This window comes from Amia ocellicauda, chromosome 5 (genome assembly GCF_036373705.1).
Source record: "Amia ocellicauda isolate fAmiCal2 chromosome 5, fAmiCal2.hap1, whole genome shotgun sequence".
Taxonomy (NCBI): domain Eukaryota; kingdom Metazoa; phylum Chordata; class Actinopteri; order Amiiformes; family Amiidae; genus Amia; species Amia ocellicauda.
In genome coordinates, this window is record NC_089854.1 from 37,842,924 (window position 1) to 37,864,806 (window position 21,883).

At 36.9% G+C, this 21,883-nt stretch overlaps 1 protein-coding gene across 3 annotated transcripts in view; it reads left to right on the plus strand.

Moving 5' to 3' along the window:
- The first annotated feature begins 7,513 nt into the window (after positions 1 to 7,513).
- Positions 7,514 to 21,883, plus strand: part of sfmbt2 (Scm like with four mbt domains 2) — an 86,657-nt gene continuing 72,287 nt past the window's right edge. For 2 of the 3 annotated variants that reach the window (XM_066705095.1, XM_066705097.1), the window contains exons 1-2: positions 7,514 to 7,650; positions 14,645 to 14,822. In XM_066705095.1, coding sequence (XP_066561192.1) covers positions 14,726 to 14,822 — 97 coding nt within the window. In that variant the 5' untranslated portion in view covers positions 7,514 to 7,650; positions 14,645 to 14,725. Of the gene's footprint in view, positions 7,651 to 9,591; positions 9,856 to 14,644; positions 14,823 to 21,883 lie in introns of those variants that run through there. The other variant, XM_066705096.1, reaches the window with a different exon arrangement.

Here is a 21,883-nt window from a genome sequence, read left to right on the forward strand (position 1 = left end):
TGTATCAAGATGATCCATTATTGTGATGTACTAAGGGACTGACAGAGTACTTTTCTGTGTATTCATAACTTCTCTGATGCTACCCAAAAAAGTTATATTGGGTTAAACTTTTCCTTTAGTGTTCTTAAGTCTAGCAAAGGCATGGATTTCTTAGAGACAGCCAAACCTTAGATGTTTAGGGTGTACTATGATTGATTGTATACTATAAAACTCACTAAGAGAAATAATCTTTAAAAAAAACTACAGATGAACAGGGCTTCCCATTAAGCTCGTGCAATGATGTATACCAACAGATATATAAAGTGGTTATAATTGGTTTAATTTTCAAGAACTAGTACTTAACCACTCTTGTTTAGTGAGACAGGGTTTTGTGTGTGCGTTTGTGGAAACCCATAAGTGTAAGGCATTTCCAGTGCAGAGAAGGGAGCTTCATATGGAGGCCTGCTTCAGTTCAGTAGATAATGTTGTTTGGTCCCTGAGGCAATTAAACATCCAATCTTGTGATCTTGCTTAAGTTTCCGTTTGGAAGGGTTAAGGTAATATTAAAGCAGCCAGTATTTTATTCAGTTTTCTGCTGGTATCATCAATTTCTTTCTTCTGTACAATCTAACAAACAGTTTTGCTTAAAGTCATGAGAAATCAATGACCACGCACATGTTTTTCAGGAGTGTGTTAACAGGATATAGGGGAAATGTCCAGAAGGTAAAGATGAACACCTATAAAACTACCAAAGCAATAAAGCTCCATGTCACAAATCTGTGAATATAACAATTGTTTAAACACCTCGAAACACCCACAAGAAACTTCTAGAAATCTGTCCAGTAGTAGTACAAATATCTACAAATGTAAGCCAACCAGCTGGAGCCTTTACAGTTTTCTTTAGGATGAACCAGTGTTCAACACACTTTGCAAAAGCGATATCACTGTTAATAAGTACAGTTTAATTAATTGTATTTATTCAACCAAATGAATCGAATCACCAAATAACATTGTTTCACAGTATTTTCAACTACTACTGTACATCACACAAATAATGTATTTTCAGTTATATAATAAGTGTTGCCCCCCTACATGCAGTAGTCATAAAGCACACTTTGTGCAAAGCATATATAAGCATTGAGGAATGAGCAACATGATCATTATCCATCCTGGGTTGCAGCTGCATTTTTTAAATAGGGCAAACCTACCAACATGAAATGGAGGGCCTGTTCTTACCAAGCAGGGCAGTGAGAAAACGGATAATGCATTTCCTGTTTGGCTTATAGTTCACCAGGGAGCAATTGTGACTATGACAAGAAAAGCATTCATTTATCACACTTAACTGATTAACAGTTCTAAGAGCTGTAGGATCAGCTTCTGAAGTTAAATGTTTATAAAAAAAAATAAAAAAGTTAATGTATTGGCTTTTAAATGTCTGTGTGAGTGACAGGAAAACTGTGGTTGCAGTACTGATCATTACTCATCATGTCTGAGGTCTGTGACACTTCGACCACAGGCAAATTTGTCTGCTGTAAACCTCTCAGCAACAAAAAGCCTACACGGGGAGGGAAACTTTGCTTTTCTCAAGTATGTCAACACAAAGTTCTTTTCTTCTCATTGTATGAAAGTGTAAATGAGTTTTTGGGACATTCGTTACACTTTAATCTTCTTGCTAATATTTTTCGTATTGCATTGTGTGTGCTTTGAAGTTTGTTAATTTGTTTTTCTAAATTAACTATTTCTATAATTATTGAATTCCACCTAAATAATCCGTTTTTATTTTAATACATATTTTTCTAAATATTTGTTGGACACAATGTTCAATTTTATTCACATGTCAAACTGTAATGGGAACAATGATCTTCAATCATACTCTTGCAAGTGTATTCTTTCAAAAGATTTTTTGCAATCCCACAGAGACTAAGTGGTGAATAGACATTTTGGCAGCTTTATCCTGTTCATTGGAATTCTCGGTGGGAGACAAATGCTCCAACAAAATTACTTTCATCGATGTGTATTTTAACAGAATGGCTGTGCTCCGTTTGTAAAAATAACTTTCCAGCATTCCCTGAGGAGCATTTCTTCTTATGCACAACACACTGTCTGATTTATTTAAAGAGACTGCCACCTAATACATTGACATGGTTTTAATGTGAGAGGAAATAAACAAAATGTGTTATTGTAACAGGAAAACATAGCTTGATTGAGAAGATGATTACATCTTAAGTGAGGAAACTATTTTAAAAGAATATACATATATTTTTCAGTTAACCATAGGTTTAACATCATGACAATAGTTTTTTGTGCTACTTTCAGAAAATCTTAAAAGGGTGACAATCATTGATATTTTATTCATATCAGTTGTATTATTATTATTATTATTACTACTACATTGATATGAATCTTGAATTATATAATACATATCCACCGAACAGTGTTTGACAATACAGCTGTTTGTCTATATATTGCTTGTAAATATATCAAGCATTTTCCAGCTTAGCAAAATATGCATAATACTTATCTTTTACTTGTTCTTAAATAAATAATTACCACTTCTTGTCCTAAAGCTTTTAATAATGCATTTGAAGTACCCTTTTCAAATTAATTGGGTGGAAAAAGCACTGCTGAAATATGTGCCTCAGCATAATACTCCAATGGCAAGCATATGTAAAGCTATGATTCTGGATATTAGAAAATACTATCCAGATGTTTAATAATAATAAGATATACTTTAGTCTTAACTGAGTATACGATAGGAGTCATTTCTGTGTTATTGCAACCAAATGGGTAGACATTGAAACCTCTTTCTGACAAAGTGCAAGCTATAAGATGTAATACTATACAATTATGGTTCTGCTTTGTTTGTTCCATTAACTTTTGCTCCACTGTTAAAAACCTAAAAGATTTATAAAAAAGAATGTAGCATAGAAGCGTGAGGCATAAAAAATGAAATAGTGATTTACAGCCGTGTTTTTATTACACTTGAACACCCAGCATCTTAAATCCAGCACTGCATTACTGTAGACTACATTTAAGAAGTCTGTGCAAGGACTATTAAATCACTACATTCCTGGATCTTTATTTATTTATTTATGTATTTATTTTTACAACACAGACAATATATTTCACAGTTTTGTGTTAACTATCGGTAGAAGGTTTTCCACTTATTAGCATTGCTTCCCCTTTTATTGGGTTTTTTGACTTTCAGTTGCTTCAATTTCCAGAATTTGTCAGCTGGTCTAGTCATAGTTTTAGCCTTTATTGCGCCCTGAAATTTACTGTTACAGATCCTGTACTTCACAATCTGACCCATACTGACATACACCGATCAGCCATAACATTATGACCACTGACAGGTGAAGTGAAAAACACTGATAGTCTCGTTATCATGGCACCTGTCAGTGGGTGGATATATTAGGCAGCAAGTGAACATTTTGTCCTCAAAGTTGATGTGTTAGAAGCATGAAAAATGGGCAGCGTAAGGATCTGAGCGACTTTGACAAGGGCCAAATTGTGATGGCTAGACGACTGGGTCAGAGCATCTCCAAAACTGCAGCTCTTGTGGGGTGTTCCCGGTCTGCAGTGGTCAGTACCTTTCAAAAGTGGTCCAAGGAAGGAAAAGCGGTGAACCGGCCACAGGGTCATGGGCGGCCAAGGCTCACTGATGCACGTGGGGAGCGAAGGCTGGCCCGTGTGGTCCGATCCAACAGACGAGCTACTGTAGCTCAAATTGCTGAAAAAGTTCATGCTGGTTCTGATAGAAACGTGTCAGAACACACAGTGCATCGCAGTTTGTTGCGTATGGGGCTGCGTAGCCGCAGCCCAGTCAGGGTGCCCATGCTGACCCCTGTCCACTGCTGAAAGCGCCTACAATGGGCATGTGAGCATCAGAACTGGACCACGGAGCAATGGAAGAAGGTGGCCTGGTCTGATGAATCACGAATTCAAGGTGTTGACTTGGCCTCCAAATTCCCCAGATCTCAATCCAATCGAGTATCTGTGGGATGTGCTGGACAAACAAGTCCGATCCATGGAGGCCCCACCTCGCAAGTTACAGGACTTAAAGGATCTGCTGCTAATGTCTTGGTGCCAGATACCACAGCACACCTTCAGAGGTCTAGTGGAGTCCATGCCTCGACGGGTCAGGGCTGTTTTGGCAGCAAAAGGGGGACCTACACAATATTAGGCAGGTGGTCATAATGTAATGCTGATCGGTGTATAAAACAGTTATTTTCCTTTAATCAGAATTGCAACACTCCTTTTGCTTAGATAGATACTGCTTGGATACCATTTAATGCTCTTCAAATACAGAGTTTAGAGGACATTAAAGGATATACAACAAATAAAAGGACAAACAAACAGAAAGTTGTTACTTTATTTATTTTTAAGATTACAATAAAGACTTGCCATTTAATGGGAAAACCTGACATACAACTTTGTCACACTTCGTATTCCTCATATACCCTGATTGTAGCTTTTACTCTTTTTATACGGTATAGCTCTTTCAATGCCACTAACTAATGCAATTTTCTGCAGGGAGCCAAAAGATATTTAACAATAGCAAATACAGCATGAAAGTCTATCTAAACATTATCAGTATGATATTCTAAAACCTAATTTGCATCACTTACTAAACTCCTTTTTATAGGGTTTATTTAAATGTATCATGTATCCACTTTCTGCACCTTATACAATGCAACTGAAGTGACATTGTTACATAAACTAGGCTTTATAAGTCACTGTATGACCAACTTCTTATTTTGACACTTTTGCAAATCATGCTTTAAAAATGTAGACATCAAAGCTGTTTTTCACACTGTTAACTCAACACTCTGTCTTTTCTAAACCTTTTCTTTCATTTTAAGTAGTTCCTACTGGAATTACTGATGGATGTGCAGCATCTCAAATTTCTAAACCCATTGTATGTAAATACTACTGATTCAAACAGACAGAACTACAAATAACTGATGCACGTTTGTATCCAGCTCTTTTGCTGTGGGCTACTGTACCAACAGCTGCCTGAAGATCACATGCGAATAATCTCCTCCTATATTCAGTAGTTGAGGTTCCCTTTGGAGATTAGCAATAACTCCCAACCATCTGTTCTCTATCTCCTTATGACAAAACCACGGTCGAACTGTTAAAAATCATTGCAGGGACAGTCTTAGTGACTCCAGAAAGTTTAACACGGTGGGGAAAATGTGAAGATGGGAAAATTCCAACTATCTGTCCTTTGTGTAATTCTGCATAAATATAAATTGTAGGCAAAAGCATTCAGTTCACATCTTTCTTTTGAAACTGTTATTCTCTCTACAGCAGGAGGACTAAACCCTCCTTTGGGATACCTTAACAAAAGAGCAGCACAAACTAGCAATATGGCCGGAAATATATTATCTGCTAGATCGTGGGAACGTGATTTATGTTGCTTTTCCACTTAATGTAACATTATGGAAAGATAGATGCATGCTCAATTATTGCTGCACTTGAAGTTTAGAAGAGTTATTATAAACTAGGTTTGATTGCATCGCACGAGTAGGTGTTGTGCAGCTGTGTTGAGCTAACCAAGTACAGTCTTTGGAATGGGTATTTGATTCATGCTTTTGTAACACTTGAAAACATTGTGCTTCAGGTGCTTTTGGTGAATAAAACAGAGGCAGTATTGTTTTAAAATAAGGGGGAAATGTGTTTATAATATAATGTACAGTCTTAATCAGCAATATCCCCCCAACTATTGGAGTACAGGAATGTCCTAATCATTGTATTTAATGATTGTCCAGGTTATATGCATAGTATCCCATGATACACTGGGGGGAAATATAATCAGAAGATAAGGCTGACTGTCCCATCTAGACAATGGTTGCTGTTGTTACTGATGACATTTTGGATTAGCACAGCTTGACCAAGAAATAAGATGAACACATTCAGTGAAAGGGTTATTCTTCCTTCTTTCTTTTTCATGATATGTATTTTTAAATGTGAAATTCAACAAAAATCAGGAACAGAAGTCTCTTTATATGTGTATATTAAATCCTGTTTTTAATACAATCTCATTTCATCCAAATCTGTTTGAATGAAATGTGTGTGTGTGTGTGTATGCATGCACATATTTATATAAATCTACTTAGCAGAAAGCAAATACTGTAATACCGACGAAATTGACAGTATATAAAATGATACCTACATCCTACCACAAGATGTCAGTATTGAATTAGGGACAAGTTTCCCTTTGTAGGCGCAGGTTTTTTGAATCGATATGCTGAGATGAAGGGCAGTAGTGTATTTATCATGTCGACAAGATTACGTACAGACTTGATGGCCTTACAACATAGGGACGCCCTACTATAAGACAAAAGTATCAGCATCTTGGAATTGCAGCAAAACAAAAAGTCACAGCTATAATTGCTACTAAATATAACACAACCCCCCCCTCCCAATTAAAAGCAGAAAAGTGCATACACAACACAACACGTGTAACTTTGAAACCATATGCACTTTGTATTGTGACCAGCACAGCACAGCACAGCATACAGCGGCATGATCGCACTGCAGCTCCTCCAAAGCAGAAGCTGGAGAATTAGTCACCCGCCCTATGCGTTTTATTTCTATAAAACGACCCCCCCACCCCTCTCTCTCTCTCTCTCTCTCTCTCTCTCTCACACACACACACACACCACAACACAGTCATGCGCTATAGATGCATTTATAAAAAAACAACAGCGCACAATGCTCTAAAAATGAACACTGCAACCCCGATGTATGTATATATGCGTGTAGCCTACATATGCAGAGTGTATGTGATGTTTTTGTAGAGACTGAACAACATGATTTTTGGAGACACGAGAAACAGACATGAACACCATGGACAGTGATGGATTTCAACGTGGCACATGAAAACATACAGATAGTCAAATGCAGTTGAGGGTGACCGATATATTTGTAGCAGGGTTATCTACCTGATTTCCATACATGCAATAGGTACACAATTTGATTAAAAGGAGATGGGGAAAGCATTAGACAACATGATCATGTGTAGTTTATTTTGGAAGCTGACATGAACTGGAGTTGTCCCTGTTTTAGGTTCATACAATACAAACGTGAACTTTACAGGGGTTTGGGGGCAATTAAAAAAAAGTTGCGTCGCTTAATAAAAAAGACAGGAGGCCTATATATGACAGCTTTATGTATGTATAGTCTCATCACAAATACGGTAGCTTCGCCGTGATTGCAACACCTCTAATTTACTGCAAGCACACAGAATTGAAATCTGGAAGCTTATTAAATCATTCAACTCATTTTGGCACAGCTTATATATAGTAAGACCCAAAGGACGGCTGTTTAAAATGAATTCATGTATTGCCACTACAGCTTTTTTTTTTTTTTTTTGGTTCAGAATGAAAAAAAAAAAAAAAAGAAAAGAAAAAAAAGTTTCCAAAATGGGGGTGGAGGCTTCGGCTTTCTATTTATAATTGGCTAAGAAAAATTTTGCAACTGCTGTAAAGGTCAATGAAGGAGTTGGCTGGAAAATAAGCCGAAGATTTGACACATGCGCAGTGCGAGGATGCCATATTGGAATGAGGCTGTAGCTGGGTAGCTGGAAAGAGACACCGCTCCTTCTTCAACTGATCAAAGGGGGGCTGCACAATTTAGACGCCGGAAAAAAACTTCATCCAGGTAAGGCAGGTGGCCAGTAATTATTTCTTTAGGTAGTCGGTTTCCTGGGCTAACTAGGCTCGTCGTTTTCTCGGTGATCCCCGTCTTCGCAGATGTTTTTTCCTGGTTAAAATATGAAGCTGCTTTGAAGCTGTTGGTCTCAAAAAGCAGAAATACTGTAACAAGAAGCAAGTTGTGCAAAGTGCTCTCCTGTGTCTGCGAATGGGATTGCAATCGCATTGAGAGATGACCGCTCTGGACGCTGCCCGCAACTTTCATTTCGGACAGGGCTGGCATTTGTTTCAATGGGCATTTTGGGGGAAAACCAGATCCAAAGTCAATGAAGTGGAAATAAAATCGATATTTTAATTGAGAAGCATCGTACATGCCAACCCCCCCCCCCACCAACAACACAAAAAAACTAATATCCTGTTATTTCCCCGTTTCGTTCCAAAGCCCATGTGACCTCCTTTCGATTTCTGTTCACTAATCTATATTTGCGGGAGTTTAATCTGGATGGACTTGACCTCAGTGGCTTTCTATTTTAGAGATCTTCTTCACTTAGTACAGAGCCCGACACTGCAGTGTGTGTTTTTGTGCGTCTTGTCTTCTCCTCACTTGCTGCCAAACGGCAAATATTGGGAATCTGTCATGTCTGTTTCAACATGGCGGGTTAAGGTGTTTTAAAAACTGAAAATAAATTCTTTGAAAGGGGAAAAAATCAAACCAGCAGAGATACCTGTTCCATTCCAGTCTCTTTTGTTATACCTGCAAGTAGTCTATTGAATTAAACAGAAAACCAGTGCGGTGCGGGATTTTGCGAGTTTTTTTCCACTGCAAAGACTTTCTCGGCGTGGAGAGGTCTCGGCGGAGGACCGGATGATATTGGTCTTTTTTGGTTTTTTGTATAGGAAACGCGATTTATATATATATATATATATATATATATATATTGGTGTTAACAAAACAGGGTGGCGGTAATGGAGCTGTCAACCGCGTGAGCACAGTGCGGCCGTTTTATTTTCGGGAATTAAAACCAGAAAAGTTGAAAACGGATGGGAAAGGGTGGCCGACTTCAGCATCCTTTTTGAAGATGTGCCTGACCTGCGGAGGCTTTTATTGTCGGGTTCAGCCGCGGTTTGCACAGATATAGGGTGCGTGTGTGTGTGTATATATATATATATATATATATATATATATATATATATATATATATATATATATATATATATATATATATGAATGGAGTTGGCGGATAGTTAGAAGCGCCTGAGCTCGGGCATCTGCACCCCTGCTTCCTCCCTCGACTGGACACATTGGGGCCAGCCTGTCCGGTGGGGTACACTACACGGTACTGGCCGAAAAGCCGGGGGGGTTTGCAGGACTGCGGCTTCGGGTTGAATTTGTCCCCCGAGAAAGACAGACAGACCGAGACAGACACACAGACCTGCGTGTTTCCAGGGCCGGCCCAGACTGCCGGAGACGGACCCCGCAGGACACAGGTATGCGCTACGGCCGAGCAAGAGCGGCTGGTTTTCAGACTGTTCAATTAGGCTGCGTATTGGATTCATATGTGTGTTTGCGTGTGATATATCTGTATTTATTATGTGTGTGTATATCCACATACACGGCTCCTAAATGTATGTGTTTATAATGTAGCCTATATAAGTAGGAATATGCAGACAACACTCCCGCTGGGCTATTATTTCCCTGCTGTAAAGTGTAAAGATGAACTTTCTATTTAAAGGACAAGGGCCTGAAATAATGTCTCGAAATAAGGAAGTGAAAAGCATTCTGGTTTGTGTGTTCATTTGGCTGTGTGTGTGTGTGTGTGTGTTTCCCCGGAGGGAGGGTGTACGATGCTTTGGCTTGTGTCCATGATCTTGCCTTGACTCGGTTCAAACGGGAGGAGGAGGAGGAGGAGGAGGAGGATGGACCGGGTGGAAGCTGCTCATTCAGCACCTGGACAGGACAAGCATCTGCATCTGAGGTTGATTGGACTTGTTTGCTTTGGTGAAACTTCTTCAGCTGCACCACGCATGTCTGCACTGATGTGCCTGGCCCGGACTCGGCCGTCGTTTTGGAAAGGGTTATTGAGCAGCTGTCATCCATAACGTGTTCAGTTGTTATTTTCTCAGTATGGCCCAGATAGGTGGGGACAGCCGAGCTAAAATGAGCAGTGTTAAGGTTTGGGGCTGGATCGTGCGGTTTGTCAGGCTGAATCTGGTGGGTAATGGTGTTTTTATTGATTACGTTTCATGCGAATTATTGCTTTGCTGTTTTCATTGGGGTTGCTTTAAAAATATGATCCGCAAGTTCAATGCATTGTATACACAAGGGCCCTACATAATTATGATTATAATTATAATTATTCTTTAAGAGGGAATGTAATGGTCACCTCTTACCATGAACCTGTTTTATAAGTGAACTATAAATCGGTCTCCTGCGGGAAGTATAGCATTTCAGGTAGTTCGGCCTGTTTTCAATCACGTCCGACTACGATGAACATATTCAGTTATTTTAAGGTCGACAGAAAGTTTTAAACTTTGATACGGGTTCATAACAATCATTTTCTCTTTCTTGAAATGGATCATTTCTGCTTTTTCCCCTGTTTCCGTGTCTATGTAGCCTAACTATGGTATCATACTTTTATGGGATAATTGGGACGTCCATGCGTCATTGTGGGAACTGCTGTGCATTGGGATAGACTTGCAGGCTCGTTAGCGTGAACACCAATTAAGGCTGCCACTGCACAGCTGCTTAGACTCAGCAGGCCTATGCGTGATCTTACAGGTGCGGGGACATGGCCTAGGCATGACTGAATGCATCTTGGATAGAAATAGTAGCCTATAATGAAAAACCGAAATTGTAAAAGACAATCGTCTTTGCTGTGTTTCATTTAGAGTCAAAGGTGTCTTATTGTTCAGCTTTAACCCACACTGTGGAATAAGAAGTTGTATATATATCCAATTACCAATACAAGTAATTAACATACAAATAATGCAGTTGAATCATTATAGTTGTTATGCATTGTGGGTCTATAAATCTAACATTTTGATTTGGATTTGAATTTAGTACATCTCCATATAAGCCATCAAAGTCATGACTTAATCATACACAGCATCTGTGAAGAAACCTTAACTTATGTATTGTTACTTATTACATTCAAATTTGATCCTGTCGTTCCTTTCTAAAATATTGTTGCTACTGTAATATTGCATATGTATTAAAACCACTATTTTCTTTGATTCGGCTCAGGCTTACCAGTACCTTTTTCTGGGTGAGAAAAATAAGATAATTTAGGTCAGGATATGAGACTACAGTTATTGTTTTAGGTAAATGGTACAATGCAATTTTTACATGAATACTAATTTGTGACACCATCCCATTTCCTGACTTTGCAATACATGGATAACTTTTCAATATGGATGCCACTATGTTCTGAGGATTTTTTTTCATATAAAATGAGAAACATTTAATGTATTTAGAAAGCGTGTCGTTAGTAGAGGAATTGCCCAGTAATAAAGCCGCCAGAATTGAAGTTTTGAAGGCTTTGTTGTGTACAACTGTCATACTTATCTATATGATATGCTTGGAAAATATGTATTTTGAAAGGTACAGGTTTAGTAAAATACAGATTTCATGCCAGAGATCAGGTGCATTTGTAACTACATTAAATCATTTAATCTTAATGCAGGCGGGGAAAAAAGCACCAATGGGGAAAATTAACAATCAATGGAATTATTTCATGGCATGATATTGTTCATAGTATAATATTGATTCCCTTCACAATGAGGAGGACAATACAGGTACAGTTTGACATTTCATGTTGTGTTTTTGTGGGTATTATTATTGCTACTCCACTGTCTTTTGTGAGCAAGAATACATTTAGGTCTTTTCTTTTAACAACAATATGCTCTCAAAATGACCCTCTATTTATGAAAAACAATGGCAAATCAATACATTAGTTTTTATTTTCCGTTATTTTTTTTAATGCTAGCCAGTAGGTGTTCAAAATGTTTGTTCATAGGGGCTTCATGGCTGGGATGTGTTCCACTAACCAAGCTCCAGTCACTCATTCTTAAAAGTAGTAGGTTATGTAGTTACTTAAAAGTAGTTAGGTAATGGTTATTGTTTCCATTGATTGCTTGTTATTGGTGTTTTCTTCTGTAGTGCTGAATGTAAATTGCCCGCTTCATTGTTTTTCAATTACATAACCATCTCTTAGGTCTGTGCAAATAGTGCAAACACACTTCTAACAGTTACATTTATAAAGCTGTCTGAAGTGATAAGGGATAATCCTGCCTATTTTGGTTTCACCTGGCCCTCGTGGCTCCCAGCCATGGATAGTTCTGTACTGTGTGGATGTTCAGAGAAATGTGTTCTGTAGCAATAATGTGTTTTTCGTTTTTGGTTAATTGATTACTGCTTTCATTAATTATCCTTTTGCTTAATGTTATGAATGTTATGGTATTGTATACAATGAGCAGGCTGTCCTACTCATTGATTTTCATTGTTCTTTAACATGGATTAAGGCTTTGGGGAACATTACAACATTAGTAAATATTTTCAAACCTTTGATCATGGTTACAAACTAGCCTGATATCTGCATCTGAAGTACAAAGTGAGGGGAAAAAAAAAAACTTACAAACCAATCTAAGGTATTACTGCAACTGATTTTGCATATAGATAGTGTGCAAAGAAAATTCATAATACATCACATTTTAGTCTTCTTTGTGACTGATCTATTTTTTCCTTATGAGCCAGTTACATTTCCAAATGTTTGTGCTCCGTTGTGCCTGTTTTTAATCTCAAACAGGTAAGATGTTCTAATGTATTAATCTTGAAGCGGTTTTCAACTCTTACCCTGAATGGGGATTTAAATGTTAATTTTAATAATTAATAAATATTAATAAGGCAAAGATAAGCCTTGGGATGTATTGTGATTTGGTTATAGGGTGAGGTGAAGGAGATGGGGCATTTACATTTTTTTTTTTTTGATGCATTCATCTTTGTACATGCACATCATACTTTGCTTAACAATAAAAAAACATGCCGAGGGAAGTGACACAGAGTTGTTGCTCGGTTACGCACAGATTTATTGGGGGGTTTTCAAACGGGAACAGGCATTCACATTCCTAAACTCTGACAAATTGTTGTGGTGAAAATTCTTCAAATTCTATATTTTACTCATTATTGGTAATGAATGTGATATCTGAGGACATATTTAGATTCTCTCATCAAATTATAATATAACTGATCTTGGACAAGTGTGTTTCTGAATTAGACCCATAGTGAGAAGACTACTTTATTCACAATTCCAGTTCCAGTTTTGAAACTACCCTGTGTCTGTCTAACCTTTGTATATACCACATAATCAGCAGACTGTAATCCTGTATAATCCATAATGAAATAGTTATAATTTCAGTGTTATAATTTCATGATGCCGACAACAACTCATTATGCCCCCAGACAACACAGATACACTATCTATGTATCTATGTATTTGTCAATCTATCTATCTAGTCCCTTCTGTGGTTTCCTTTGACTTTAAGGCTTAAATTTGGTTTGGAAAAGAGAAGCAATTTGAATTGCAAACTATCCAACTTTGACTTGCCAATATCCATAATGAATGGATTCCTAAATACTTAATCGAATGATTAAACAACTCTTAATATATAGTATAATAAACCTATACATATACTGCACTTAAGAAGGAATGGAGTAATAATGCTTTTTTTGGGAGTAAATAGAAGCCTTTTAAAGCTTTACTAAGTGCAATATTTATTTATTTATTTATTTATCAGATTAAATTGGGAATTTCTGTAAGAAAAAGGGGAATGCTGTATCTCTGTTTGTGAAGAAAAATGTGTACCCTTAGTATATGTACATCAGTCAGCTAATGTACTACAAGTGGTAGACATTATAGAAGATAAGAGTTTTGGAAATGCCACTCTTTATGATCTCCCCTCCTTAATCGTACATCATTCCCCCTGATCAGTTCTTCTATATATTTTTTACTCATAAACGATAATTAAATTTAGCCAATGTAAAATATTTGAAAATGTTTAAAATAAATACAAATGTAAACCTATTTCCCTGCTTCCTTTCCATTATAAATACTACAGTAATTGTGTATTTAAAAGGATAAGTATGCCAAATGCCTGCATCAATGCTGCATTAGTTAACATCGAAAAATAAACGATAAGATACTAATATACACAAATGCAAAATTAATTATATTTAAACAAATCTACAAGAGTGATGAAGGCGCTAACCTTTGCATTTTGTAAAGTCACACTAAGGCGCTTCAGTCCAACAGGGTTCGGAGGTTACTGGTCATAAGACTTGGAAGCCTTGTGTTCTGACTGGAGAAGTTGTTTAGATCAAGTCAGTCATTTAGAGATAATTTTAAACAAACTTGTATAACCTGCAGCCCTTAAGGACTAGATTGCCTTCCATTTAACAAGTCCCTTGCTTAATTAATCAATACCTTACATGTGTTCCAAGTCTTTAGCATGATTTATGATGATTAATAAAAAGTTACTGGATTGGTTATTTCCAGGACCAGGGTTGCACACCACTGACATATTCAGATTATGAGGACTGAGTGTGTTTACCTGTGCATAGCTAAAATGGGTTTTTGATGTACCCTATAAATCATGTCAGTCATAGATTACTGTGCAGGAAATGCAGTACCTATAGAGTTATACAAATATTGTATGCAATATTAGGTATACACTGTATTACTTTTCCTGTCGTGGCACCAATAGCGCAACAACAGTAATTACTTTTATATATTTGTGAGGTAAAAGATACAATAATTGAAATTTGAAGTTCAGGTGATTGTGTTGACTAAGATTGTGTCAAATATAGGTTTTACCTGTATGTGCAGTTCTAAACCAGATAAATCTGTACATGTACATTTCTGCTTTGCATACTTAAAACATTACCTGATGGGAAGACGATATTTTCCATGTTGATGTTAATTTTGTTTAATGCATTTTCTTTTTAGATAAGACGAAAGAAAGACATGAACTGAAAGAAGATTGGTGGATTCACAGCAGATGGTTTGTCATTGGTAGCAGAGAGCAGAATGTCTTCCGTTGCAAAGGTGCAGGAGAAGACGGCAGTGCCAACACGAGAGAAGAGCCGCAGTCCGGCTAATGGGAATGGAGACCACTTGGACTCAGGTGGGAGTGCTTGTTTATATTGTCCTTTTGGTGTTCTTGTGTTTCGGTAAGATTATTTAATACATTTTCAGTTACCTTGTTGCCCTTGCAATGTTGTTTATGTGTACACTAAGTTGCATAAGTGTACACATAAGTCAACATTGATTAAAGGCATCTGTAACATAATAAAAATATTAATACGCATAAAATTGTCAGTTATCTAAGCTTTGAAGAATTTAAATACTGAAGTCATCATGTCTTTCTTACTTGTCCTCATGTATTCTGTCAAACAGGAAATACTAAATGGTGAGCATTTCATCAGAGGAACAGTTAAAACAGCATTTTCTTCCCTGGCTAGACATTGTAAATTCGATTTTCTGACAGTCAAGATAACTACTGCTTTAACTTGTAAATGGTGTGAAGTTTCAGTGAGGAAAGTAGTAAGATTGCATTTCAATGATACATGTGATTTCATCTTGTATTTCCTCTTCTGTAAAATCTAAGTGTGTGTAAATTTGAAAAGCGCATAGGTTTAGATTTTTTCTGCTTAATCCTAAAATGTGTGGCGACTATAAACTCTAGCTGTAAACATTTCAGTATTATGCCCAGGCCAAATTAAACTGTCCACCTACTTCCCAGACCCTAATAAAGAGCACAGTATTTGATGCTAGAAGAGTCCTCTTTCGGTCAGAAAGCTGCTAGTAAATATTGTAATTTGCAGTTAGTTAATGGGTCAAGGTATTGATATGATTTCGGTCATGAGTTTGCATTAGGTGAAGGAAGAATTGTCTGTCGAAACAGAAACTGATGTCAAGTACTCGAAACTGTAATGGACACTGGTAGGAGAGTTAGATTTTTTTGACATTGGTTAGGCCCATTACACCAGCATAGGATTCAATCAACCAATCAATCAATTAAACTCTAGACTAATTAGACTATGATTAATTAACCTGGTGTTCTGTATAAATCTCAGTTGTATTGGGAATCAAAACTGTCAACCAAGGTTTGTGAATCTTCTAATCTCTGTAGAATTCAAAGGGATTTAAACTCAGATTAAAGGGGAACTGGTGTGGTTCCTAAAATGTTGTTTAGTGCGTCCATTGCAATGTTGTCCAAGCTGAAATAAAAATGTCACTTCTGTAGGTACCCAAACAGAACAAAAGCATACAATGAAATCTGACCTAGGTACAGGATATATTTGTTTAATTGTTAATTGTTTATTTACACTCAAATTCAGCATTATAATAATAACCTTGACAAACTTGGACTCTAATTGTTTAGATTGGTTTTGGCTTGAAGAGAAGTTAGGGTTTTGTTTACCGCTTTTTCGTTTAATCACAGCACACTGTATATAGTAAAAGCACGTCTTTACTTTATATTTCCTAAACCTGATATATCCTAATGCATAAATCAGATTTATTCTCAACTTTGTGTATTTTACATTGATGTAGGAACACAGTGCTAATGCCAAATATCAGGGTCCCCTTTTACAGAACACACTGCAGGCGATATGCATTCTTGTAGTGATGATGACTTTTAGGTTGAATTTGAGAGAGAGAGAGAAACATAGATAGAGAAATATATATATATATATATAATTTCTCAGAGAGAGAGAGAGAGAGAGAGAATATTGTTTGTAAATGATGTGATTGCTTGTAGCACAGACATTTCTGGACAAAAACACATCTGGAAAGAACATATCATTTTTGCATCCAAATTATCTCAACTATTTGAGCTTTGCTATAACTATAGTCAGCTGATAATTGGTACCTTAACAGGTGGCAATATTTTGCTTTCAGCCTCCATACTTGCTGGAGCCACCCCTTCCAAGATGCTTCATGTTTTCCAGGACATGAATTTAGCATGTATTTCGTCCTTCACGTTTTTCAGGCACTAGACCATATATCTTCATGGAACGATGGCAAAGGTCTGGATGCACAAACAACTTGCAATGATAGATGATATAAAGGTGTAAAGAAAGTCAATAATTCTTGGGGGCTATGACAGTCCAGACTATTCAGCAAAATAAGGCTACCACAGTTTTGTGGATGTTGATTTAAAATTGTAGTCCATATAGAAGTGATACAGGTATGACTGTCATTCATTTTATTTAATTTTTTTCTTCATCTTCAAAATAACAACAAAGTGACATGACAGATCAACGATTTTCTTATTTTACACAGTAATGAAATGGGGGCTGACACTTGTTTTCAGTTGGGACGTCCCAGTATCTGCCCTTGTAACCAACAGGCATCGGCAAATTTAATCATTTATAGAAAACATGCCTGTTAAATTAATTAGGCACCATTTCGATGTATTGAATATAGTAAAAGGTAGCATGTTTGTGTGTATTTTTATTTTTTCCAAGAACCATATTTTTCACTTTCATTTAAGAAGGTGAAATGAAATATTGGTAGAAGGATGTATTCTTTCCTCACCTTAAATTATAAAGAGGCAGTAATTGCATACTTTTGAACAGACATCATATTAAAGATGAAAACATTTACTTTTTTCAACTGATACATGTTGTCTTTCAAGTTATAATGTGTGTCTAGAAACCAGTTTGACAAATACTAAGAAAAATACTTCTGATTTTAGAGTTAGATGGCTTAAGGCAATGGCATAAGAGAGCTTCTTCAGCTCCCAATTTTAAATCTTCCTTAAACTGTTAACCTTGATGTGTTATATACATGATATATGGTCATAAACCTGAAACGTATTGTCTGTAGTTAAAAATCTGTAATTTGTAACCTTTTGTACATATTAACTGATTTGTGTGGTTCTGTATCCAATATTTAATCTGTGGTGCTGTAGATGAAAGCATGGTGTATAAACTACATTTTTAAATAACTACATGGATGCTCTTACCAGTATTCATTTGAAGTTTGCTGTAAAAATGATGATGCAGTTAGACATTATGACAGTTTTTATGTATCAAGCCGTGCTGAAGTACTCGGCATTGGTAAAAATAGTTTGTATGTGTCCCCAGGAAAAATAGTAATGTAAAAGTAATGTATTGAGAATTTGATATACTGAAAATAGTATAGCATAAATTTAATATAGGCCTATGTCATATTTTTTTATTGGTTTATTATAAATGGGTTACTATATTTGTGCTTATTCTATATGGCCACATTAATTGCCATTCATTATTAATATAATGTATATTTAAAATAGTTGCTGTATAATTTTGCCAAATGTGCATCGAATTATATTTCTGCTTTGCGTATCTGTGAACACTTCTTAAAAAAACAAACAAAAAAACAAAAAACGCACCACTTAGCCTGGTTGTCAGCTGTACAGCCTCTTCCTACATTAAGTGATTTTGTGTCACTGTGTAATTTACTGTCGAGAATCAGCCAAAGGTTGTTGTTTTTTTTTTTACTTTGACTTGCTAAACATTTGGTTGAGGAGGAGAAATGATTGGTGATGTCATGTAACAGTTATTCACAATCCCAACATGTTCACATCCAGCTCAAGAATAGTGTGGCTTAGAGATCTACTTTTTACTTAATGTAATGAAAAAATGTCAGTACGTAAACTAAATGCATATTTTTATACAATTTAAAAATTATATAATTTCAACAGGTGTTTAATGCTGTAGTGATTTTTTTTAAAATACTAATTTTAATCCTGTGAGACATGCTTTTTACCCTTCTCCCAAGCTCACCTTTATCACATGATTGAAATGAAAATCATTTTTTTGTGTCCTAAGGCCTGTTGTTGTTGTTGTCACATTTGGTGTGGTCACTTATTGGTTAAGTGAGGTATTTTGCATCACATGGTAAGAAAACATTTCCTGATCACTCTATCTAATTTCTTCTGAAGCTTTTCCTTCAATTTGTGCAACTTCAGGTAAGGAGATATTGAAAAAAAAAAAAAAAAAAAAGGTTTCTTGAGTATGGTCCATTGAAGTCCTGTGCTTAGGAATAACATTTTAGGATATATTTTGTGATTGTTAAATACAACATGAGGTCAGAAACTCTGATCCTGATGGCTGCAGGAATTTTAATTGGTTGCTATGAATGCACTTATTGTCGGGTACTATTCAGTTGTTGATAGGTGAGATATAGTTATTGTCAGGTGCTATATAGTTGCTGATAGGTGCTATGTAGTTTTTTAGGATGTCAGAAAGGAGTAAAAAGGCAGTGTACTCTCGGGGGGCAAAAAATGCTTTCTTCACTATTGCATGTAAATCACACTGTACATTCTACCCATATAACATACAGAATTTGAGAATTCAGAACGTTATTACCTTTACTATCTGTATACCTGCATTGTTAAATATTTACAGGTGGGATTTGTTGCTGAAATAGTTGGAAAGGCATCAGAGAGATGCTATAAATGTTACAATTTTCAACAGTTAATCTAAAGTTTTGAATTTAAATGTAAGAAGTTTAAATGGTAACATTTTAATGAACATCTTTCCAGTGTGACTTTCAAGGCATTTCGCTCCAGTGCACAATTCTGTGCTCTTGTGTGAGTTAAATAAAAACTTAATTCTTAATCTTTTTCAGTTCATATGTTGTATCATGCTAAATTTCAAAGTGTATAACAGATACACATTGTTTATAGCAGAAAGCTTTGAAAATCACCCTGTAAAGTTCTCTGAAGTGTCACGGATTGCAGTATCTTTGGCAGTTTTGTCATTGTTGAATTATAGCTGAATAGTTGAATTATTACACATTAGAACTGTTGCATGCTGATTTAAAATGTATATAATATAAATATGAGACACGTTTAGAAACTTTAACTTAATACTGACACTGGTGATTTCAAAAGCTGATACAGGAAAAGACTGTGATTATATGGTAACCGTTCCTGTGGTTTGCGTTTTAAGAGGAACCTCGGTCTTCTACTGGTTTTTCACCTTTTCAACTGGTGTATGGGAGGCAGGTGCAAGGTCCACTGGATCAATGGATGGTACTGAGAATCATCAGAACCACTTAGTGTCGTCTCCCTATATCCTTCAAATCCGTGACCGGCTGGAACAACTCAGGGCCTGCGAGAACTTGGAGAGTGCAGAAGAAACCCAAATGTACAAGACAAATGGACCTTATGAGGTTATCTGGAAAATTGGACCTGTGACTTATGAAGTCCTTCAACCGGGGAAAGAAGACGAAAGTTTAACATATCAATCTCCTGACTGAGTGGAGAGCCAGAGAGAGGACTGGAGCAGTCTCTGATGGTCAAGGTGGTGAGGGAGGAAGAGGAGAGTGAGATGGGTATGGGTTTTGAACAAAACAAACTGTCTGAATTGCAATATCTCCATGTCCAGGAAGCCAAGTAACTAATGATGATGTTCCATGAATTCCCAACATTGTTCAACAGCACCACCCTCTGAGTGATGCCACCTACAAGGTGCTCCAGCCACTTTTCAGAGACTGATGAACTCAGTTTTCCAAGGTTGTGATGGATATGCAGCCACCTACCTGGATGATGAAGTTATCTATATTACTAGCTGAGAGGAACATCTCTGTCAACTAAAAGATGTTCTGAGAAAGGTAGAATCCATCCCTTAAAATCCCTATACCAAGAATTAAATGTCAAGTCATTCCTGGGTTTAGTTGGGTGGTACCGATGGTTCTTTGCGCAGTGCGCAACCATCGACTGCCCGCTTGCCAACCTGATCAATAAAGATATTCATAATACAGTGAATTGGAATCAAGAGTGCGAATTTCAAACACTGCCAACCTGCATGTGCTCACAACCAGTTTTGGAAGAGTCTGAATTTTACAGCCAACTTTCTTAGGACACTTCAGAAGTTGGCCTAGGAGCTATCCTTGCACAGTGTGAAGAAGGCCAAGAACAACCACTATCTTCTACTATGGCCGGCCATCAAATGGGCACTGGATAGTTTGTGTTACTACCTGCAGGGGAGAGAATTCATCCCGAGACTGATCATCAAGCCCTTACCTGGATACAGCAAATTATTCAGTTGCCAACTAATTGTCCCGATTGCCATACATGTGCAGTCCAATACAGGAGGGAGATAATGTGACAGTGCAATCTGTCACTTTACCAACGCATCAGATCCCAGCTATAACAGACACTTCATTACATAATAATTTCAGTACGCAGCTGCCTACATAAACTAAACATTACACATAGCTCTGCCTCTGATTGCCCATTGATAATATCCAGGTGTATTTCTTAGTTAGGATTTAATACGTTTGGTGAGTTTTGCTTCATGGGTGCACACATGAACTGAAACATTAGGAAACTTTCTTTTCTTCAAGTTAAAGGAGGGTGAAATAAAGTTGTTTTCTCATTTGAGTCCGTTGGTTAAGGCAATACGCCAAGTCAGTTTGACAAAAGCACAGGCGTAAAACTGGGATATTTTTGAATGGTGCAGCAGGCTCATGTAAACATGCTTGTTTTGGGGAGATGTTTTCAATCGTCTTTAACATTGCTATGCGTAGATTGAACACATTAGCTCATGAAGGACAGCCTTTTTAATTCTTTATTACACAGGGAACCCACTGAATTAATCTTATTAAAAACCCTTTCATAACAATACCATTCCAAACACTGGCGATGCCCATCTGCTCTGTTTTTCAGCATTTATAGGGCAATGGTGTGGAGTAGTGGTTAGGGCTGCATACTGTGCAGCAGAGGGTTGTGGGCTCGATCCCTGGTGGGGGCACTGCTGTTGTACCCTTGAGCAAGGTACCTTATCTAGATTGCTCCAGTAAATGCCCAGCTGTATAAATGGGTAAAATGTAAAAAATAAAGTGAAATATTGGAAATCACCCTGGATAAGGGTGTATGCAAAGAAATCAAGTCATTTAGTAATCACTCCCTTTGTAACAATAACAATATATTAAGTGGCTTTAGACTGTCTTTTAACAGAAATGTGTAGGATTTATAGAAATTGTGACTTGTTTGTTCTTCTTACATTGACATTAATGCATAATTTGCTGATGCCAATGTGTATTGTAGTTTTCATAGATGTGATGAAATTGCAGTTTAATAGGAATTGTGTGACATACAGTTCACAGAAAGTGTTAACAAGTTGGCAACAAATATTATGACTTGTTTTTTTAATCTAGATTATTTTACTGGTGTTTTACATTTGATTT